We start from the raw sequence: 22,946 nt of genomic DNA, 5'->3' as shown, positions 1-22,946 counted from the left end.
CACATAAGCATACCAAACTAATTTCTCATTCTATAATCTATTATGTCTATTCGTAACCAAACAACTTCTAGTTCTGGCCCATCAAGTATTCTCATAGATGATCTCATAAATAGGTTAGAAATAGAAATCATACCAAACTGAGCCTAAATCCACTATCACATCATCCAAATCACCTCAACCCCATCAAGATCATGACCTCTCTACAAAAGTACTAACATGCATAACCAGAACTTCTTTCCAGATTTGAGACTGTACAAGACCAATTGTGGCACATTGAAATTTATATCAATCACTGAAAATATTAGCAAACGGTCAGATAAACATTTATGCATGGTTCAAAATTTCGCGATATATCGCCGAAATTTCGGTCTATTGTGGTAATTTCGACACTACCAAGACGAGATGGGCTTCCGTAATGAAAAATGTTCAAATTTCGGAATATTTCGGTAAATATGGTATTTTTTTGCGAAATATACTGAAATTTCACGAAATTTCGACTAAATATACCGAAATTTACCAAAATATTCCGAAATTTGAACATTTTTCATTTCGAAAGCCCATCTCGTCTCGGTAGTGTCGAAATTACCAAAATACACCGAAATTTCGGCGATATATCACGAAATCTTGAACCATGGTTTTAATTCTAACGTGCAGCAGCAATACCGGAATTTTAAACCACTACCAAACAAACTCAAACTTCTATCTTCCTGTCAAGCCTGGAATCTGCATCTTGGAGTAAAGCTGAACTAATTCAAGAATCATTTAAGGAAAAAAAAAAGTTTTTAAACAAGAACTAATTCAAGAATCACTTAAAAAGGGAGAAGAACATTTTTCTAAACTAGAGTAGTGCAGTGGGCCGCAGGCCCGCAGCTAGGGTCACCGTTTAAGGATATTCTTCACAGCTATTTGCTCAGGGATTGAATGTTCATTGGTGAAGGAGCCAGTCTGACCGGATCAATCATGAGTGAGTCCCTCCAGTAGAAAGGTAAATTCACATTTCGACAGTTGCTCGCTTGGGAACCCAGATCCCCCTAGAGTTGGCAGGGTAGTGAGACACAATGCAGTGAATATTCTCATGGTATTTACTGGCCTTATTGGGGAGGGTATTCTATGAGGCAGTGCTTCTTTCTATGTGCAAGGGTTGGGATAAGGCAATCGAGCGTGTGTATACCAACATCATCAGGGTGGAAGAAGACTCAGCATTGGTGATAGATTGGTTCATAAAGGGGTGGAGAACATCTGGAGATTTTCACATCTTATCTAACATATGCGGCGTTTGAGTGTCATCTAATTTGTCCTTCCACTGCCTCACAAGGTTTCATATTGTGGAAGGGGATAGCTATACCTTGTGAGTTGTGTTGTGATCTAGTGCCGTAGCCTTTTAGGTGGGTGTCTCATTCTCGGTTTCTTCTTTGTCATTGGCCTAGTCTAGCCAGATTATTGTTGCTGTACCAGTCTATTTTCTCTTTCGATAAAATATTGTTTACCATCTAAAAAATAAAAAGGATAGAAGGGAAACCCTACATTGATAACAAGTAGAATTTCCAAATATCTACGTGATTCACTGATGTAGATCACAAGTCCATATGTACCCACAGGAACAAGCCCCAAAACCAGCCCCGCCCAGAAAGGTTGTGGGATGCAACTGCTGTGAGAAGCAGCCTGCTCTGATGATGTGGCAAGTTTTTGTTGGTTTGATGGAGCATCACCTAAGACAGCCCCAGCCCAGAGTGAAGCATGAAGAAAATAAAAGACCAAAAACACTGTTTACGGCAATGTTCACGTGAACAGTATCACAGCCCATATTTTCCTTGTGTGGAGATATTTTTGAGAAGATTTTGTGGGCCCATCAAGTGGAGAAAGATCCCATCCTAATGCTGCCAAAGTTTAGCTTCTATTTTCAGGTTTAGAAAGATTATTTTATTTCATTTAGGTAAGCTTCCAATTTCAGGTTGTTTCTATTTTTGTTTTCCTTGCTTGTTTAGAAGGATCTATAAAGCCTGAGTAGTTTTTATTTTCATCTAGTTTCTATTTTTCATTAATTGCTATTTTACTACCTTCTATTTTGGTTTTAGGAAGTTTCTTTTTTCTACCTTCTATTTTGTAAGCTTGCCTAAGCTATTAATAGGCCCCCTATTGTAAGGAATGATCAGATTTGGAGAAAAGAATTTTCAGGCTTTGTTGCCATCGGTTATGGGAGAAATTCCATGTTTCAACAGATGGGATAGCTGTGGGTGAGAGAGCCATTCCTCTACCCCCCCTTCCCTTCTGTCTTTTCTATATCCCTTTCTTCTTCTTCTTCTTCTTATCTTTTTTATGTTCTTCATATGTAAGAGAAAGGTAGCAATTAAAAAAAAAAAAAAAGGAGTTGCAGTTTTAATTTGTTCGTTTCAATCCAGCAGCAATTGATCTCCCGATGGTTTCCCTGGTTCCAGGTCGACTCTTGCATTATTCACATTCTCTAACATAATACATAAATTTCGTGAAGAAGAATATTGTTATTTCAAGTAGTATTACTTTCACAGATAACTTAAGAGCTTTGCAGCAGAACACTAAAAACAGAGAAATCACTAAATGTTTGACATCAATTAAGATAAACTAGGAAATCAAGTCACTTCGTTACCATAAAAATAGCCAAAAAATTGACATTTCAACCAAGTGAATTATCAACAACAACAAAAAACACACACTAAGGAAACATCTAAATTTTAAAGTCAGTATGTATCTCATACAGCTCTTAAAATCAAACTTTTTGCCCTTATTCTTTATCTCATCCGTAAGGAGTCGTCGTCCCTTGTATAGCCACTCTTGTAATTTGTCCTACAGTCCAAGGTAAGAAACCATACTTACTCAAAAAAAAAAAAAAAGAAGAGAGTGCACATCCAATTAATAAGTTGCTTAAATAGCAGAGTAAGATATGTAACATCAACTTTTGATCAAAATCAAAGGAGATACTAATCTAAAAAAATACATTTGATAACTCAGGGACAAAAGACAAAATTAATCAGCAGAAAAATTCACTAACTAGTTTGGTACCAAATCTGGGTCAAGACTGTAAATATATATGTATTTTACCCATATTCTAAATACCAACATAATATTAGCACAAGAAACTTATTAAACAGGTTATTACATATGTGTGTAATAATACACAATTACAAAAAAAAAAAATATTAACCATGACATTTTATCTTCAGGAGAGATATAGACTGTTTTTATTACTGTTAACCAAAAAAAAGAGCAACCCATACAAGGAAGCTCAAAACTCCAAACCCTCAAAAACAGGACCCATTTTACCATTCAAAGAATGAAAACTTGCTACATACACAAAAAAAAAAAACTCCCAACCAACTCAGACATCAAAATTGTTCTGTTACCGAAAATCCGGTACCAAACAAGGCCAAAAACAGAACCAATCCTTTCAGTCTCTTCACCACCCTGTACACTGGCAAACTGCTAGCCTAAAAAGATCATGACATTCTTCTCTTTCCTATACACCCACACACAAAAAAGGAATTGTATCACAGGCTCTCTTCCTTGGACCCACAAGTCCCCCGACCCTCCCATCCTTCCAACAATGACAAAAGTGAAGATGGAAAAACCTACCTAAAATTGCAAAGGAAGTTTATACCTTTAGATAGATTGTAATCAAGTGCCCAGGAAGTAGAATTTCATGAAATTGCAGAGTATCTGGGTTATCTGGAGCAGCAGTCTGATCTACAAGGGCAAAAAGCTTCTGTAGCATAAAGCTGCAGCAAAGTACAACATTAATAATCATGAAATAGCAATAATGAATAAAGAAAATAAGTAGAGCATATTCTAGAAACAGGAACAGAGCTAGAACGGGAGCGAGGAGGCAACAGCCCCTCCGAAACAATTGAAAAGTTCTAATAGATAGAGTGAAGCAGGGTAGTGCATAGTTGTTACGGTGTCTAGGCGACCCAAGGCGTTGGAGGGGGCCTGGACACAAGGCAACCAAAAAGCCCGCCTAGGCGCCCGAGGCGATACTAGTTGTTAAGGTGCTTGAATGCCAAGGTGGTCACCTAGGCGATGCCAAGGCAACACCATGAAAACTATAGGGTAGTCCATAGGAGAGATTGAAATTTTCTCATTACGGGCCCTAATATACAAATGGTCAAGCCTCTCCCTACAACAGTACAACCCCAAAATTTGAATGTTAAGCACTCCCATTAACTACAGAATAATCTATATTGTCTTTCCTAGAGAAGAACCATCTATGCGCAATTAGCATGCCAACACTATTTGTAGTTATCTTATACTCACAAATTCAACAATATTTTTTTTTTAATATGGTCCAGCATAAATTGAATTCATGGAGTTTCAATTTATGCAAGTAAGAAAAGGTGCTTATTCAAGGATCAGGTAAGAATTCACTCATTTCAGGGACCACAAATCCATCCTTTGCTAGTGTCCAATCGGAATACTAGTAGTTTTGACCCTGAACAGGAGGTATTGCAAGATGGGCTCTTCCAGATGAGTTCTGAGTTCTGGGAATTTGATCCATAGGCTGGGAAAGAGAGACATAGTTTGCTGTTGAACATTTTTTCCTTCAAATTTAATTCCATTGGATTTAAATATAGTATAATCTTTGAAAGATGAATCAGATGAAAACTAGGATAATGACTCCAAGGCAAAAAAAACTAATGTACTCCACCCAGAGGGCTCACCTCTGGACATCAGATTTAGATTCTCTGAACATCAACAACTAATCTTAGTGTTGGTCTGGATGACACAAACCCAACAATCAATAAGACAGCTATTAGCCAGTTTAGCCTATTACTCTAGCTTGCCTACAAACATGAAAATCCAAGATTTTCACTCCATGATGGTGCATGGTGTAGTAAAACAGTTAATTAGAGTACAATGGGGCATCCCATGGATTAGTGCTTCAATGTGTAACCATTTTCAGGACGCATGATCCTGGGTCAGGGTTCACATGACACAATGATGGTTTGGAGCAACTGTGAGGCTGTGAACCGTTGTTGAATAAGCCCCACATATGAGCTTAAATAGAGGAAAAATCCAATTAATGGTTAAGACTCATGATAGTGTGAACTATGAACATGAAACATAATGAGGGTAATAGAGGCCCTATGCACAGGTCCTTAAGTTTCCCATCCAAGACAGTCTTTAAAAAACTTGTTGATAGTTGATACACACCAAATTTAGTTCCAACAGGTGCTGTAACTTCTAAGAAAATAAGGTCCCTAAGTTTCTCATACAAGACTGTCTTTACAAAACTTTTGTTGATACACACCATACTTAGTTCCAACAGGTGCAAGAACATTTAAAAAAAATAAGCATTACACAACCATAAATCTATAACTGCACAACAATATAACATCCCTTGGAGAAATCCTAAGAACAGTCTAGTGAACTATTTTTTGGACAATCTGTATCCAGCATGAGATGGATCACAACCCCAATATTGCCTAAGCCAATTTCAGCTTGATTGTACAACAGAATCAAGTATGTCATATATATTTACTCCATGCCCACAGAAAAGTAAAAAAAACTTCAAAAACAAACTTCAGATCATATGGTTATAAATTATTGATCATTGTGATATTTGCACAAGTAAATCTTTGAAGCCGATCAATAGATTAATAGAGTGCTGGGTCCTCATCCATTTAACATGTGTTGTAAAATGGGTTCAAGGGTATTTCAGTCCTAGGGGTATCGGTCCTTGTACCTATTCTAGAACATAGTTGTCACGGCGTCACGACGATCCAAGTCGGTGGAGGGGTGTCACGTCGATATATCGACATGTCGCCCGCCATGGCGTTGCCATGGCGATCATGTCGACCATGGCAGAATTGTAATTAAATCCAAAGTTGAATGGCAAAGTTGAATGGCAAACTAGTAGATAAATCAAGATTTATAAGAGCAATGGCAGAATTGTAATTAAATCCAAAGTTGAATGGCAAACTAATAGATAAATCAAAATTTATAAGAGCAATGGCAGAATTGTAATTAATCTGAAGCTGTAAAGGAGTGGCAGAACTGTAATTTAATGGAGTTAAAGAGAAAACTGAATGGGCTAAACAGAATAGCAATAGAGAATATAGGGGGTTTTATATAAATAATATAAGTTGTCCTTGCAATTTTAAAGACTTAATGTCTTCTTCAACCTTGCAATAACACGATAGAAAGAGAGGCAGAGAGGCAGAGAGGCAGTGAACTGGGGTAGTTCCAGCAGAGGAAACTCCTTACGAAGACGAGTCTCCCTGCAATTTCTGGAATAAAATCGCAGCACCAAGGTCTGCCGATCCCAACGAGAAATAGCCCCAAAATTCTGCTGGCAACCGAATGGTGAGATCTAAAATCAGATCTGGCGGATGTCTTAGTTGCAGGTTACTTTGGTGGAAGCAGTGTGATCTGCATCTTCTAGGTTAAAATAGGAGATTTAGGGAAACAGGGAGTGGGTCTAAGGTTGGGGAAGAAACAAAAAATTAAACACGAAGAAATCGAAGAGCGAAAGAGAGACAGGACGCCATGGCGTAGGTCGATATGAGCATGTCTCCAGCGCTAGGACGACATGGCGGCGCCATGGCGACGATATGGCGACGCCATGACAACTATGTTCTAGAATGGTCTCTCAACTATTATAAATAAAGCGGGGTTGTGATCATAAACTCACAAGCCATTATTCTCAAATCTCCACATGGTATCAGAACAACGATCACATCGGGATTCGAACCCTAATTGTTCCCATCTTGAAACCCTAGGCTCTCTCTACCACCTCTCTTTCTTTCTAGTTTCTTGCACCGCAAGCACCAACACCAACCACCGCCTTCCTCCACCATCTCTTTCTCTTCTCTTCTCAGTTCCAGCCACCGCCACCACCTACACCAACCACCACAGCTTCTGCTTCCTTCTAGCAGCTCCTCAAGCTCCGACTCCTTCTCGGTTCACCCTTGTATGGTGAGTTTTCTTCCACCAAGGGATTTTGTTGACCTCTCAATGGTCTGATTCTCTTTTTCGATACAGGGTGATTGATGTTTTTCCAGGAGGATCCACTCCATGTTAATGTGTTTGTGAATTTGCTCTGACCAGCAACTATGGGCGACTCTTAGATTTCCACCGCATTTACTGGACAGGAAGGAGTTAATCAACGTGACTTTTGTCCATTCCCCGTCAGCTCCATTAAATTAAATGGGAGCAATTATTTGATGTGGTCGCAATCTTGTTATCTTGCTATTAGTTCTCGTGGTCTTTCAGGCTACATTACAGGGGACTCTGTTATGCCTACAATTGCTGATCCTTCTCAGGAAAAATGGGTGACATCTAACTTTTTAGTGATGTCATATTTCATAAACTCCATGGATCCTACCATAGCCGGGGGCTAACTTCTTCTCAATATTGCTGCCAAGATTTGGAAGACAGCCAAAGACAACTATTCTCAGGTCGGTAATGCTGCCCAATGTTATGAACTCCACAAGAAAATTCATGCTACCAAACAACAGGAGTTATCGCTTTCCCAATATTATTTAATTATGCATAGCATGTGGCAACAGTTGGATTTTTATGGGTCCTTTACCGCTACATGTGATGTTGATGCTACTGCCTTTAAAAAATGGGAAGATAATCTTCGTGTCTTCGACTTTCTCGCTGGTCTCAACATTGAGTTTGATCAGATTTGGGCTCATGTCCTGAATCGTGATCCCTTTCCATCACTTGAGCAGGCCTATGCCATGGTGCAATCTAAGGACAGTCGTCACAATGCCATGGTTCACCCAATTACTCACGAACAATCAGACTTTACACTAGTCCCCAAAGTTCATCCAATGGAGGACTTTTTCGTGGTACTGGTGATCGTTCTACTCCTGATCGAGTTCCAGTGAAGTGCGATTATTGTGGAAAGGAACGAAATACTAGAGACAAGTGCCAAAATTTACATGGGTGTCCCATTGTTACTCGGGGTCGTGGGCAAAGTCGTCGTTCTTCTGCCAGAGCACATCATACTTCATCTGAGGACACTGCTACTCCATACCCTGTGTCCTCTGATGACCCGACTGGACTCATCTTCTTCATCAGCTCCATCTACAGCTTCGGCTACCTCCCTACCAAGGCACTTTGAACCACCTTCCTCAGCTTCCTCTGACCATCCAAGTATTTCCTTTTGTGGCCATAGTACCTTAGTCATATCCATTCCCTGGATAATTGACTCAAGTGTCACTAACCATATGACCGGTTCTCCCGCTCAATTTTCTCAATAATCTCTTTTGTCGGGTAATAGCAAAGTTTGTGTGGCCTCTCTTCTGTTTTTGGGAAGGGCACCATTAAGTGCGCTCCTCATTATTTCTTTCATCTGTATTGCATGTTCCCAAATTCTCTACTAATTTGCTTTCTGTTAGAAGTCTTACACGGGACTTAAACTACAAAGTAATTTTTTTCTTGACCATTGTCTTTTCCAGGACTTGGTGACCGATCGTACAATTGGCAGTGGTTGGTGATCTTTACTTGCTTGATAGTTCTCCATCAGCCCTGGTTTCTCAGGCTACTCTCTCTAACTCGTCTACATCTGCATTGGCAGAATTACATCGTTTGGGTCATCCTCCTTTAGGCGTTTTATCTACTTTATTTCCCAGTTTAGTGAAATTGTAATCCCAACAGTTTCGTTTGTGATGCTTGCACTTTTGCAAAGCAAACTAAAGGTATTTATCCTATTTCAGATAATCGAAATTTAGTTCCTTGTGGTTTAATTCATTCTGTTATATGGGGCCCTAAGCTTAGTGTTTCTACATCTGGTTATAGGTGGTTTGTCACTTTTATTGATTGTTTTCGCCGTACCACTTGGGTATATCTTATGCACTAGAAGAGCATTGTATTCTCCTGCTTTCAATTGTTCCACAAGATGGTCCAAACCCAATATGATGCCAAGGTTAAGATACTCTGCACTGACAATGGGAAGGAATATATTGATGGTTCTCTTCAAGCCTACCTGTCCACTCATAGTATTATACATCAAACAAGTTGTGTGGACACCCCCGCTCAGAATGGTGTGGAAGAACTTTAGAAGTTTCCAAAAATTGAAGATCTTGCTTGATGAACCGTTCTATTCGCCACGAACCAGTAAGGGTGTCAAAACAAAACCAAAACTGAAAACCGAACCCGAAACTGAAACTGAGCCGAATTAACCGAACCGAATTTATTCGGTTTGGTTTCAGGCCAGATATATGATTATTTAATTCAGTTTGGTTTCGATTTCATGTCCAAACCCGTCGGTTTGAACCGAAACCGAACCGAATATCCCACTTATTCCAAAATCCAATATCTTTTAATATTTTTTTTGTAAATGGTAAGTAATAAAGTAAGTAACCAAAAGTCCAAAACGGTATGACAACCAAATCGAAAACCCTATTTATTTTCTTTGATTTTTGGGTAACCGTCTAACACTCTAACCGAATGGCCTTTCATATTCCCTTTCCAGTTTTCCACAATTCCACTATTTCCTATTCCTAATTCCCTTTCTCGGTTTCCCCTTTCCTATTAAATATTCCCTTTCCAGTAACCGTCTAACACTCTAACCCTATTTAATTTGCTACCTTTTTAGTCTTTTACTCTTTTACTCTTTTACTTCAGGTCTTCAACTCTTCCAACTCTTCAAGTTCAAGTGTGTAACCTCCATTTTCTCCCAACGATCCAACCTGCAATTCTGTAAGGCTGCCTACAACATGCAAGTGTGCAAACTCCATCTTCTCCAACGGCGACGGCGACACTCTTTTGGTGGACTGGTAAGTGTTTCAAAAAAAAACCCTCTCTTCAATTAGAACCGAAACCGAATTAGACCCGAATTGGAACCGTATGTGGAACCAGAATTAGAACCAAAACCAAACCGAACCGAGGTGGTTCGGATTCAGTTGCTAGCCCCAAAACCGACTCAGTTTTCGGTTCGGTTTCAGGTCACACCCACAAGGCATGGAACCGAACCGAATGACCGAAACCGAACTGGTTGACACCCTTACGCACCGGCCCCATTCACTTGCAACTCTTAGAGGCTGTAAGTACACGGTGCCCTACAACTATTTTTAAGTATAGTCGGGTTGAAAAACGAGAGTGCCTACCCTTTCTTTCAAGTAGGCCACTTTTTCCAGAACGCAGTCCAGGATAACCGTGACCATGTGTGTGTATATATATATATATATATATATCTTCGATGCCGAAATGTCTGCTTCAACCACTGTTTCACCTCCCAAAAAGCAAAGTTGGCTTGACGAGCGCAGATGAGGAAGTGGGAGCAAGAAAACCAATAATCTCTTTCTTGTCCTTCTACTTAAGAGGCAAAGAGAAGCGCTTTTGCTACTGAGAAAGCAAACGGTCAGCGCGAAGGTTCAAGACTTAGCCGAACGTTAACAAAGCGGATTGAAGCATCGGTAGCAAAGCTGACAACGAAACACATTAGTGAAGCATAGCGAGGCACTTCGAGTTAGCGAAGCACTGTGGCAGAAAGGAAGAATCGACATCTCTTGGAAGTGGCCGGATCTCTCATATCTGCTCCACTTCGCTTTTGGGGAGATGTTGTACTTCTGGCAGCCTATCTTAAAAATCGTCTGCCCTCAAGAGTGTTGGCATCTCGCTGCCCTATTGAAGTGTTATTGTGTTCGTCCTCTTTTGTGGTGCCTCCCAAGGTATTTTGGTGCGTGGTCATTACTTGCAATCACCATGTCCATGGCAAATTTGATCCCAGAGGGTTGCGCCGTATTTTTCTGGGTTATTCTACTACTCAGAAAGGGTACAAGTGTTATCATCCTCCTTCCCGGAAATTGATTGTCCCCATGGATTTGTTTTTCGGGAGACGGAGGCGTATTTTCCATCTCATGCTCCTCTTCAGGGGGAGTCTACTATTGAAGAGATGCCTTTAATTGCTTCATCGGATGTGCCTACTGTGGAAGACCTGCCTATTGAACTCGAAGATGGTATAACCGAGCAGGAACAGAAGCAATCTCTAGTCTAGTCTGGGGAACCTGACACCTTAAAGGTATTTACTTGAGGAACGTACCATACACAAAAGAAAGTTGATAATACCACCACCACTGCTACTAACCAGCCGTTGCTACCTGATCCAAGTCCTTCACCTATTCCTCCTGGAGAGTCTTCTTTTGATCCTAATCTGGATTTAACAATTGCTATTCGTAAACCCCATAGAACTTGCATTCAGCATCCCATTTCCAATATTGTCTCTTATGACTCTCTTTCTCTATCTTTCCATATTTTTTATTCCATGTTGTCTTCTGTTTCCATTCCTAACACCTGGCAGGAAACACTAGCTAATTCAAGGCAGAAGAAACAGTGAATGAAGAAATGAGAACATTGGGAAAAAATGACACTTGGGATTTGGTGAGTCTTCATCCAGGAAAGAAACCAGTCAGCTGCAAGAGGGTCTTTGCAGTCAAACAGAAGGCTGATGGAACAGTAGAAAAATATAAGGCAAAGCTGGTTGCTAGAGGATCCACTCAGACTCATGGGATCGACTATCAGGAAACATTTGCCCCAATAGCAAAGATGAATACTTCCAGAGTCATCATCTCGTGTGCAACTAAGGAAGGCTGGGATCTTCAACAACTGGATGTGAAGAATGCTTTTCTTCATAGAGAGCTCGAAAAGGAGGTATACATGGACATCCCTCTTAGTTTTGCTGCTCGAGAAACTCAGGGCAAGGTGTGTCGTCTCAAGAAGACTTTATATAGTCTAAAACAGTCCCCACAAGCTTGGTTCGGTCGTTTCCTAAGAGCCAAGGTGTCAATTAGCTATAAATAAAGTAATGTTGATCACACATTGTTTATTAAGAAGAGAGGCCGGTATATTACAGTGTTGGATCGTTTTTGTAGATGACATTGTAATCACTGGAAGTGATGTTGATGAAATAGGTCATTGAAGACCTATTTGGGGACAGAGTTCGAGATCAAGGATCTGGGAAAACTAAAATATTTTCTTGGGATCGAGGTCGCTCATTCAGCTCAAGGTGTCTTCCTCTCTCAACGGAAGTATACCCTTGACCTTTTAACTGAAACAGGAATATTGGGATGTAAGCCTCCAGATACCCCTTTGGAGCCTAATATTCACCTAAACTGCAAGGATGGAGAGCCAGTGGATAAGGACAGCTATCAAAGGCTGGTCGGTAGTCTGATATATTTATCCCATACACAGCCTGATATAGCATTTGTCGTAAGTGTGGTTATGCATGATCCTCATTCCACTCATCTAGAGGGAGTATACAGAATCCTGAGGTATTTGAAGTCTGCTCCCGGAAAAGGTGTCTTTTCTCTCCTCAGGTTACTTGCGAGTTGAGGCCTTCACTGATGCAGATTGGGCAGGATGCCCTGATGACAGGAGGTCTACTTCAGGCTATTGTACCTTTGTTGGAGGGAACCTAATGACTTAGCGGAGCAAGAAGCAAGTTGTAGTTGCCCAATCCAATGCAGAAGCGGAATTTTGGGCTATGGCCTATGATATTTGTGAGCTCCTTTGGTTGCAAGAACTCCTTCGTGATTTATATGTTCCTGTTAAGCGGCCTATGTGCCTATATTGTGACAAAAATCAGCAATTAGAATTGCACATTAAAAGGATCAATAGTAAAAGTTTTGTCTCTATTGTTAGCAAGTTGGGCATATTTGATATTTATGCACCAACTTGAGGGGGAGTGTTATCAAATGGGTTCAAGGGTATTTTTGTCCTACGCGTATTTCTGTCCTTGTACCTATTCTAGAATGTTCTCTCAACTATTATAAATAAAGAGGGGCTGTAATCATGAAGTCACAAACCATTATTCTCAAATCTCCACAAAATGAGCCACACCACACAAGGCCTATTATTGGTGTCCCAAACCTAACCGCTCTATCCTCTGCAACAGGACTGATGCAGGAGAATTTTGGACTAGGCCGGTCGACCCAAATCCAATTGCGTCTCCAGATGGAGATGAACCGGATCCAAATATGGTTTTATTCTGGTAGATATTTAGGATTTTATTATTTATTTTATTGGGATAGTTGTTTCCCTTTTTTTAAGTCTTTTATTTTTTCAATTTATACGAAAGAACAAATTGAGTTTATGATTTTGTGCGTGTGCACTCTTCTCCCCCCCCCCCCTCCCCCTCCTTCTCACAGTTTCTTCTCTTCCCTCCTGCAATTCTGACTCTTCTCAGATTTCCCCTCTACTCCTTCCCGGTCCCCATTATCTGGTATCAGAGCCAAGTTGCAGGGGGAAGAGAAGAAACCGTGAGGAGGAGGAGGGGGTGGGGATAAGAGTATACACGCACAAAATCATAAACTCAATTCATTCTTTCATAATCTCCCCAATACGTTGGTTACAACCATATAAATAGAAAAAATAAATGACTTTAAAAAGGGAAACAACTATCCCAATAAAATAAATAATAAAATCCTAAATATCTACCAAAATAAAACCATATTTGGATCCGGTTCATCTTCATCTGGATACGCAACTGGATTTGGGTCGGTCCAAGGTAGTGTACCAATTGGGTCGGCCCAGTCCAAGATTCTCATGCATCAAGGACTCACCCCCTTTCTAGGCCAGGTCAAACTGTCCATTTTTCCTCGTACACCCCAACCCTCCCCCCCTGGGGGAAAAAAAAAAGTAGAAATTCTTTGCTCGGTCCTCACCAACAGTAGTATGGAAAAGTAAACATCAACATGGAGCAAATAAATATAGTATAAAGGCAAAAGTGAGACTGCGTCTAACATGAGCAAATTGAATTTGTCATCGTTGTTATCAAGATGAACGAATATGTACTCCCTTAGAACTGCTTCTCCAACCTACAAAAAATTACAAGTTAGAAATGAAAACTATACTAAATATTGTTTTCCAAGATAAAAAGGTTTTCATACAAAAAAATTAGAGCACTTGAAGAATACCGCAAGTATTAGTTACAAAATTTATGCAAAGCGAAGAATGTTCCTTACAACAGAATGCCTTTCGGTCTCTAATCCATCCATAACATGTCGGAAGTACTCTCCTACAATGGATAAAAGGAAAGAGGGGCAGAGGATACAAAAATGAATATTGAAACAGATATAAATGATAATCGCATTATTCACGACTATAATTGACTTGTGTAAATACCAATATGAAGTAAACACTGAAGGCGAGTGAAAAGAGACAAGTTCCGAACTTCATCGAGAATAATCTTGACCCTTTCACCCAGAAGTTGCGTGCCAACAGCTCCCTTCTCCCTCTGATATGCCTCACTATAACAACAGGTTAAACTCATATATATTTCGTGGTCATTGGTGTCTATGAGGGCCTGTCGAAAACAAAACTTTTCTTAGCATATAAAAATTATTCACTTTAACCCTTTGAGGAAAAGAAAAGATATAAAATGCCAAAAAATGATAATGAGCAAGGAAAAAAGGACAGCATCTTTTTATTTCTCCCCCATGGGTACAACAATAGAAATAAACAGTTGCCATGAGAGTAATATAAACGACTCAAAGTGGTATTAAATTCCAGTTACTTTCAAACGCTTTTGCAAGTGTTTAAGAAGAATGAATTCCACCGGCAGAAAATGGCTGGACAGCAGATTGGTGGAAAATGGTATATTCTATGCAGTGAGATGCATTCTCTTTTTGTTATCTGGCTTGAGATCCTTAAAGGGTTCAACAAGCAGCCCCTTGAATTCCATCAACAGAACTTTTCAGTCTTTTCTAAAGGGAATGCATATCGACATAAAAAATAATTTAAGCACGCAACAGTTTGATAATCAATATACTTGTATGGTTCAACTAATACATCAACGAATACATAAGTTTCAATTTTTTTTAAAAAAACATTTTTTTTGGGGGTGGGGGTTATGCAAAGGGAGTCTTATGTTTCCCATCGGATTTCATTTCGAGAAGACTGATTTTGCGGAAGGGGGAATATATGTTCATAGTTTTAGGACTATATACGAGCCTTTTTGTCAGTCAGGTGTGGGTTCCACGGAATTCATCCTTGCCAGAGTAGGTAGAGGCTATCCTCATTGTACAGTATCCCTTCGCTTGGTTTCCTGCTACTTACAGGATTTATGGCTGTTGTACTTTGTTTGTGTTTAGAGGGAGGACCTTGGCGCAATGGTAAGGTTGCCCAATTGCGACCTAGTGGTCACGGCCCATAGGTTCAAGTCAGGAAACAGCCTCTCCGCGAAGTGGGGGCAAAGCTGCGTACATTATGACCCTCGCAGACCCCACAGTGTACTTAGACTCTTATTAGGTTTCCTACTAAGAGTCCATTACTGAAATATAATATAAAGGGCAAGGCTGGACCACGATAGGACTATTCTGAGTCTAATCATGTTCCAGGATTCTTCTTCCTCTCCTCTCCTTTCTCTTCTTCTTTCTTCTCTCTTTCTCTTTGTAAGAACCGGTTATAGGTTTCTCTGCTGCTACAGTGACTAACTGAATTTATTAATTCAAAGCAAGCCACATAAGCCTGGACAGTACGACAATATTATGTCACAGACAAAGAAAAAACAGCAAGTATCATTCGACCCAACACAAACAACAGATACAGCACTAGAACTTTTCTTCACAAACTTGTATTCTTCAATAAATGGCCCTACATATGGATGCTTTCGGTAAGGACCATATCCAGCCAATCAATCCACCTAAGAATAAGCAGACCTCAATCTCAAATGCATCGTCTCCATACTTGGAGATTCACTTTCCTGATCGAAGGAGAATGTCTCCATTGACCTTATTGTATAGATACCATGTATTCAATGACTATGCAGGATTATTTCCTTCGACAAACAACTGCTCGTTCACAATGGGATAAATGATACCAAGGCCAATAATCACACTTAATTCTGGCACAATAGAATCTCAGATGCAAAGACATCCTGAAAATACTACAATGAAATTCCATTGCAATCTCCAAAAATCCACCAATTCCCACTTAACTCTGGTTTCCCAAGATAATTCAATTGAAATTAAATTTAATAGGTTGCTGGTAGACATATACAATGACCAACCTACCATTTTACCATTGGGTATGCCCCAACAACTGTGCCCCGTTCCCTCAACAATGTATCAACTGTTAGGCCCCAAAACAATGATAAAGAGAACACCACTGAATAGCTGCAACTATTCCAGTCCTGCAAACATGCTGAACTGATATTCCTTTCTCTCAGAAAATTCCACTGTTCCTCTCCTTTCATAGACTCCACAATATCTCGTAACCCATTTTCCAAAAGAAGGTGTAGTTCCAAGACAAAAGAGGTCCAAGATATCTAAGCCTCCAAGAGAAATGTCCAACACAACCCGAAGGGCTAAGCATGCTTTATTAACAGGTAATTAACCAGCTCGATGTCAGCCCAGCATAGCTGTCACATGTGAAAAAGAATAGACAAGTATTCTCCTTTTGCAGCATCGCATAAGTGTTCACCTTCTCCAACCCAATCCTCCACATGAGAACCTTATATTAAGATGCAGCAGAATATGTCCCGAATAATTTATGAGATATTGGAATTTAGGGGAATAGTCTTGGCTGCACTTGTCCAGGCTCTAGTGAATGTATTAGTGTTTTGATCTCAAATGGTGGGGATGAATAGGCAAATTTGCTCTTTGTAAGAGCTTAATAATCATATCTAATAAAGATGACACTGAAAGATATACCAATTTTATATATATATATATATATATATGATAATATGAATATAAAAAACATTTTTGAATCAATATATACCATATATGTCTTGACGAAGTAAACAGAAAACCGATATTAAAAAGAGAAATTCAACATCACAAAACCTTCAACACAACGCCCACAGGAAGCAAGAACTCTCTCCCTCTTATCCTACACAGATTTGTAAAAAGAAAATTAAATTTTAGTCATACACTACAACATTGAGTCATAAACAAACCACTCTAGTTCAAAAGAAATCATCGCTTACCAAAATCCAAGTCTCGCACTTCCATTCTGAAGGTAGTATAATTTAACAGTTACCGCAGATTGATCAACCCTTACACATCTTAAAGACAGGACAGAAAAAGAATCATTATCTTAAGAGTAACTGATTAAATAGATTTAAAAAACAGATAAATGCAAAGAGATGAAGCAATAATATTGAAGACTGAGACTCTGAATAATATTATTAGACAAAACAAGTGCATGTAATATTATGGCTTACAGATTAAAAAAAAATCTAAACAATTGGATAAACATAATAAGCCAACCATTATAATTAGCAAACAAACTCAATCTTACTGTTGTTGAGTGCATTGATCATCAACATCCTTCCAAAGGCCCACCCTTCTGATGTCAGTGAGATGGCTGATGTCCAATAAGAGCACTTGTCGGAGTGTTATGTGATCAATGGATTCCTTCAAAGCTTAAAGGAATTTTTACAGGACAGTCATAAGACCGGCTATGATGTATGGCACGGAGTGTTGGGTAGTTAAGAAATGTCATATAGATAAGCTCAGTGTCACGGAGATGAGGATGTTGAGATGGGTGAACAGCAAAACCAGGAAGGATAAAATTAGGAATGACCATATTAGAGCTGGTTTGGGAATAGCCCCGATTCACGATAAACTGCGAGAAAATTGCTTGAGGTGGTATGGCCATGTTCAATAGAGGCCACCGAATGCTCCAGTTCGGAGGAGTGACTTGATTCAAATTGAAGGTACTAAAAGAAATAGGGGCAGGCCTAAAATGACTCTAGAAGAAGTGAGGAAAGACATGCATAGTTTAGGTCTTGTTTCTGGTATGACGTCGAATAGAGCTGATTGGAGGGCAAGGATCAGTGTGGCCGACCCAAGTTAGTTTGTTTTAGACTGATTTGTAGTTGTGGTTGTTGTGTTCCCTTTCTTTTTTTCTTATTATTAATCTTTTTGTCCTCATAAGGATCCGTGTAGCCAACCCTATTTAGTTGGGATAAGGCTGAGTTGTTGTTGTTGTTGTTATTGTAGTTGTTGTTGTTGTTATGGAACAAACCAGGCATCTGAAACAAAAATGAAATTGTTTTCTGTCCCAAGAACATTTTGAAAGGAGAAAAACCGCAAGAAACCATCCTTCCCGACGATTTCTCTCATCTCCCCCACCCCCACTCTCTGCAACTCCCACACCCTGCCCCCATCCTTTACCACTCCCACCCTTCACAGCCTCTCTCTACAACTCCCACCTCTTTGTCCCATGCCCTCTCCCTACAACTCCCATCACCTCTCTTCCAGTCAAGAGCACTTTTAATGTTCAAACTCAAAATCGGTACTTCCTTTAGAATAATGCTGTATTTTTCTTCTATCCTTGAGAGCACAGACCTCGGCGCAATGGTAAGATTTCTCCATTTTGAGTTGTGACCTAGTGGTCACAGGTACAAGTCGGGAAACAGCCTCTCTGCGAGTAAGGCGGTGTACATATGACCCTCCGCAAACCCCCCAGTGGTAGAAGCCTCATGCACTGGGTATGCTCTTTTTTTTTCCTTCTATCCTTGAGAAATAGAAAGGAAGAAAGGGCAATGGCACTTGGTTTGGAAGAGGGGCTAGAGGTTTTGAGTGAAGATTAAGATTTGCTAATTGCAACAACTGGGGTGGAGCTCTTCAAGCAATGTGATACAGAATTATCACCAAACTAGGCTTTTTTTATTAGGAATAAGTCTAGGGTTGGGATATATATATATGTTGGGCCTTTGATCCCAAGGGTTTTCTATGTAATAGGCCACTTTAATGAGCCTAAACTAGGGGTATATAGGTTGCATACGGGATTAGCCCAATACTTAGTTTATTTTTATGTTTTTTAATTGAACCGGTTGAAATTGGTTGCATCCAATTGGTTCAATGTAAGTGATCATGTGACTTGGTTAAGTGGTCATGTGATGTAAGTTGGGCTGGATTAGGACTCTATAAGTCCAGCCATGTTTTGAGTCTATTTCCTTTAGTATTCTAGTTTCCTAGTCAGTTTAAGTTACCTAATAGGTTAGGGATAGGGTTAGGCCTCTCCTTTTTAGTGTCTAAGTCTATTTTTGAGTCTTCTATATAAGTTTGTAAGGGAGGCCAGCATTGAATACGAATTTTGATTAATAAAAACTCAGCTTTATGTTTGCTGCCTTTGTTGCTGCTATTGCTCCCTTGTGTGAGTGTTGCCATGTGGATCTCAAGGTGCTAGGGTGAGTAGATTCTCACGACTCCTTGCGTCTGTCCAGTACCAGGAGGTCCTTCTTCTTCTTCAATCGAGCTTCTTCAAGCTGCTACTGCTGCCTTTGAAGGAGATCAAACTAGTAAGTAATTTTAATTTCCTGCATATAACCTTCCCCTCTTCATCCTCTAACCTAATCCATCCTTTCCCATCGACCCAATCAGATCACTACAGCCAGCCTTCCATCCCCTCCATTAAACTTGTAACTATTCCTTCGAATTTTAGCTTGATCCCCAAGCATTCACCTTCCAACCATCAGATCTGTGCCAAACTTCCAGCAAACATCCCTCCCTCTCCCTCCTACACTCGATCCCAATTTGAGTCCCATCTGACCATCTAAACCCTAGTTTTCAGCCTAGATCCTTAAACCTAAAACTCGAAACCGTAACCCTAATTCTGCAAATTTTCAAACTTAACCAAATCCAATTATTTTTATCCCATAATAACCCCCTAGACCTGCATATTAAACCTGTATAAGACCCATTCCCAAATTTCCATCCTAAACCCTAGAATTAACCTAAAACCTAGTGCTGTCCATTCGAACCAGCAACCCCTTTTGCTATTGATCCTGTTATCTGGCTCCTAGTAGGTCTCCTACCTATCTAGGACTACATTACAATGCATGGTGGAATGCGACGGCTTCTCCTAAAATTCTTCAGTTTTAAGTTTGTTTGGTACAGAGATCGAGAGAACAGATTCACTTCATGGTAGCATCCATTCTTCCGCCACACCATTTTTAGTTGACGGTGCTTCTAATTCATGCAATCAAATTTTTTTTTAACCCGAATATTATATGGGACCTGAGGAAACCCCTAAAAAATTTATTAAAATATAGAGCCAAAAAATACAATGGAGGGGAATTTTAGGGGCTTACCCCAACCCAAGGAGAAGACTAAACTCTCAGCACTGAACCAAAAAATAACCCACCCTTCTTATATTTTTTGTCTTTTTTTTTAAATTGAGAAATCATCCACCCAAAGCCAAAGAATTACATTCTGAAAACTGGAAGGCCAGCTTTGTCCTCACAATTCTTTTGAGGTTTTGAGGAAGATCCTGCATTGCAATAAAGTATGATTTAGACAAGGAAGAGCAAGCCAAATTTGCCAAACAATCTGCAGCTCTGTTTCTTTCCATGACCGAGAAGAATAGGTTAGCTAGAAGAGTATCGATCAAGTAACACACTTCTTGAAACCAGTACCAGCAGCTCCGTACCGGGCAGTCCCTTTGATTTACAAAGCGAACAATAGTCATGGAATCCGAATTGAGATGGTAACCTGAGAACCCCTTGTCAACAGACATACAAAGACCATCCAAAAGGGCTCTCATTTAAACCACTGTGTTTGAGCAAATGCCGAGGTAGTTAGCAAAAGCACCAATCATCGGTCCACTACTATCCCGAATAATACCACCCCCACCACTTATACCCGGGTTCCCCTTGCTAGCACCATCTAAGTTTAACAGAATTAAAAGGAGGGCACAAATAAATAGGTATGGGAATTTTTTGAACAATACCAGGATCACCAATTTTTAAGATTTGAAGCACCAAAGCATCCTACATAGAGGTGGGTTTCTTGAACTTAGTAGGAAAAGGGATTTCTCCAGTCCAGGATTTGATTTTCTCAATAATAGTGGTTGCCGTTCTTATACCTGTGTCATGACGATGATTATTTCTGTCCTTCCAGAGCTCCCACACAATGAAAGAATCCACCATTCCTTTAAAAAAATCACAGATGCTGAATTACCTGCCTGGGCTTGCCAAAAAATGATTATTGCCATTACCTCTTGAAATCGAATAGATTCCACATCAAGGAATGTGCCAAAAAACTCCCATACCTTTGTAGCTGTGACACCCGAGACAAGGATATGGCTGCTTGTTTCTCTTCCAGGTTCCTTACAACATAAACATTTTAACGCCAAAGGAATCCCAATTTTCATCAAGTTATCATCTGTTGGGATATTACCATTCATAATCAGTCAGTTAAAGAATGCGATTTTAGATGGAATGGAAGAGTTCCAAATCCATGTTACATAGGAGACTTTGGGAGATCTTGAGTGAATCACGATCCAAGCAGATTTTATTGAGAAAGCTCCATTAGACGCCAGCTTCCAGATTACCTTGTCCATCCTGTCAGATAATGTAATATAGGAAGACATGATTTTATCACAAATTAACTGGTTTGTCAATGAGATTGAGGAAACCCTAATCCCAATGCCCCTCTTCAGCAAGGACATCCTTAACACGAGTTTCCATATTTACATTCATTGCTCCATCTACAGGATTCGCCATATGCCTTTGAATCTCAAAGAGAGCCGAAAATCCTCTAGAGAACGAATTCCAAGGCTTCCCTCTTCTACCGGTTTACATATTTTGATCCAGCTGACCCAGTGATGGCATTACCAAACTCAGACTCAACCCCCCCCCCCCCCAAAGAAATCCGGCACAGATGGAGTAAAATTAACTCAAAACCCCTTTGGGAACATCCAAACAGGATAGAATATAAATTGGCATTTAGACAATACATGCTTTAATAAAATCAACCTACCCCCGCATCTTTTCTCTTACCTTAGCAAGAGAATCCTCAAAATAAACTTTTTTTAATTTTCCCGTGTAAAGAGGAGCACTCAAATAGGTAAGCAGTAAGTTTTTCCTACCAAACCTAGTGATACAGCTCACAAGCCTAATCAGCAATCCTGAGCTTTTGGGATCCATAATAAAGCAACTCTTGGACTTATTAACCCTTTGTCCAGAATAATCTTCATAACGATTGATAAAACCCATTATTTGTTCCAAAGAAGATTTAAGACCTTTTGAAAAAATAATGGTATCGTCTGCAAAGAGGCTATGGGAAGTACCTGGACATCCACTGGTAAGGTGAAAGTATCTGGCTCGGCCTTCCTCAAAGAGAGCTCTTAGACCCCTGCTAAACACTTCTTCAGCCAAAATAAACAAGCTTGGAGATAACGGGTCCCCTTGACGAAGCCCTCTTGAGGATTTAAAATACCCTGTAGGACCTGACTCCATAACAATAGAGAACCAACAGTTATTTAGAGTTTTTTCAATAAGGCTGATCCACTCTTGGCTCAATCCAAATTTGTATAAGGCATCAATCAGAAAACTCCATTCTAACCGGTCATAAGCTCTAGCCATGTCTAGCTTTAAAACCACATTCCCGCCTCTTGTTTTCCTGCTCAGGTCTTGAACAACCTCCTGAACTAGAGCAATATTATCATAAGCTTTAGCCATGTCTAGCTTTAAAACCACATTCCCCCATCTTGTTTTCCTGCTCAGGTCTTGAACAACCTCCTGAACTAGAGCAATATTATCATGTATACACCTCCCTTGCACAAACGCACCTTGTTCCTCAAAAATAAAACCTGGAAGGATGCTACCCAGCTTGTTCGAGATAATCGTGGCAATGATTTTATAAGAGACGTTACATAGACTAATGGGTCTAAAATCCGACATCTCCTCTGGATCATCCTTTTTTGGGATTAAAATAAGATTAGATGATGTAAAGCTTCTAGGGATTTGACCTCCCTCAAAAAAATCCACCATGGCAGCCCATACATCTAAATTCTAAACCCACAACATCCCAACAGGCCGAGAAAAAGTGTCCCGTAAAACCATCAGATTTTATGTATCTCTACTTTAATACTGATTTGTGTTTCACTCATTATTAATTTAGGCTGCATTTGGTTGCCAATGATAATAAAATAATTTCATTTCGGATCACCATAGTAAAGCTGTGTGAATAGGGATGGGGAGGCAGAGGGAGCAATGAGGGATTGAAGATGGC

The 22,946-nt window shown here is 39.9% G+C and overlaps 1 protein-coding gene across 1 annotated transcript in view; it reads right to left on the bottom strand.

The window, feature by feature from the left end:
- The window catches only part of LOC122641639 (DNA-directed RNA polymerase I subunit 2), a 92,037-nt gene that overhangs the window by 53,141 nt on the left and 15,950 nt on the right, over nt 1-22,946 (bottom strand). Inside the window, exons 6-12 of the mRNA XM_043834924.1 lie at nt 16,910-16,987; nt 16,767-16,812; nt 14,104-14,284; nt 13,944-13,996; nt 13,723-13,796; nt 3,632-3,749; nt 2,733-2,820 (exon numbers count right to left, since the gene is read on the bottom strand). Coding sequence (XP_043690859.1) covers nt 2,733-2,820; nt 3,632-3,749; nt 13,723-13,796; nt 13,944-13,996; nt 14,104-14,284; nt 16,767-16,812; nt 16,910-16,987 — 638 coding nt within the window. The remainder of the gene's footprint in view (nt 1-2,732; nt 2,821-3,631; nt 3,750-13,722; nt 13,797-13,943; nt 13,997-14,103; nt 14,285-16,766; nt 16,813-16,909; nt 16,988-22,946) is intronic.

The sequence above is a fragment of the Telopea speciosissima genome, chromosome 10 (genome assembly GCF_018873765.1).
Source record: "Telopea speciosissima isolate NSW1024214 ecotype Mountain lineage chromosome 10, Tspe_v1, whole genome shotgun sequence".
In the NCBI taxonomy this organism is placed as follows: Eukaryota; Viridiplantae; Streptophyta; class Magnoliopsida; order Proteales; family Proteaceae; genus Telopea; species Telopea speciosissima.
Note: the sequence above shows the minus strand (reverse complement) of the source record. Positions and strands in the feature narration are given on the sequence as shown.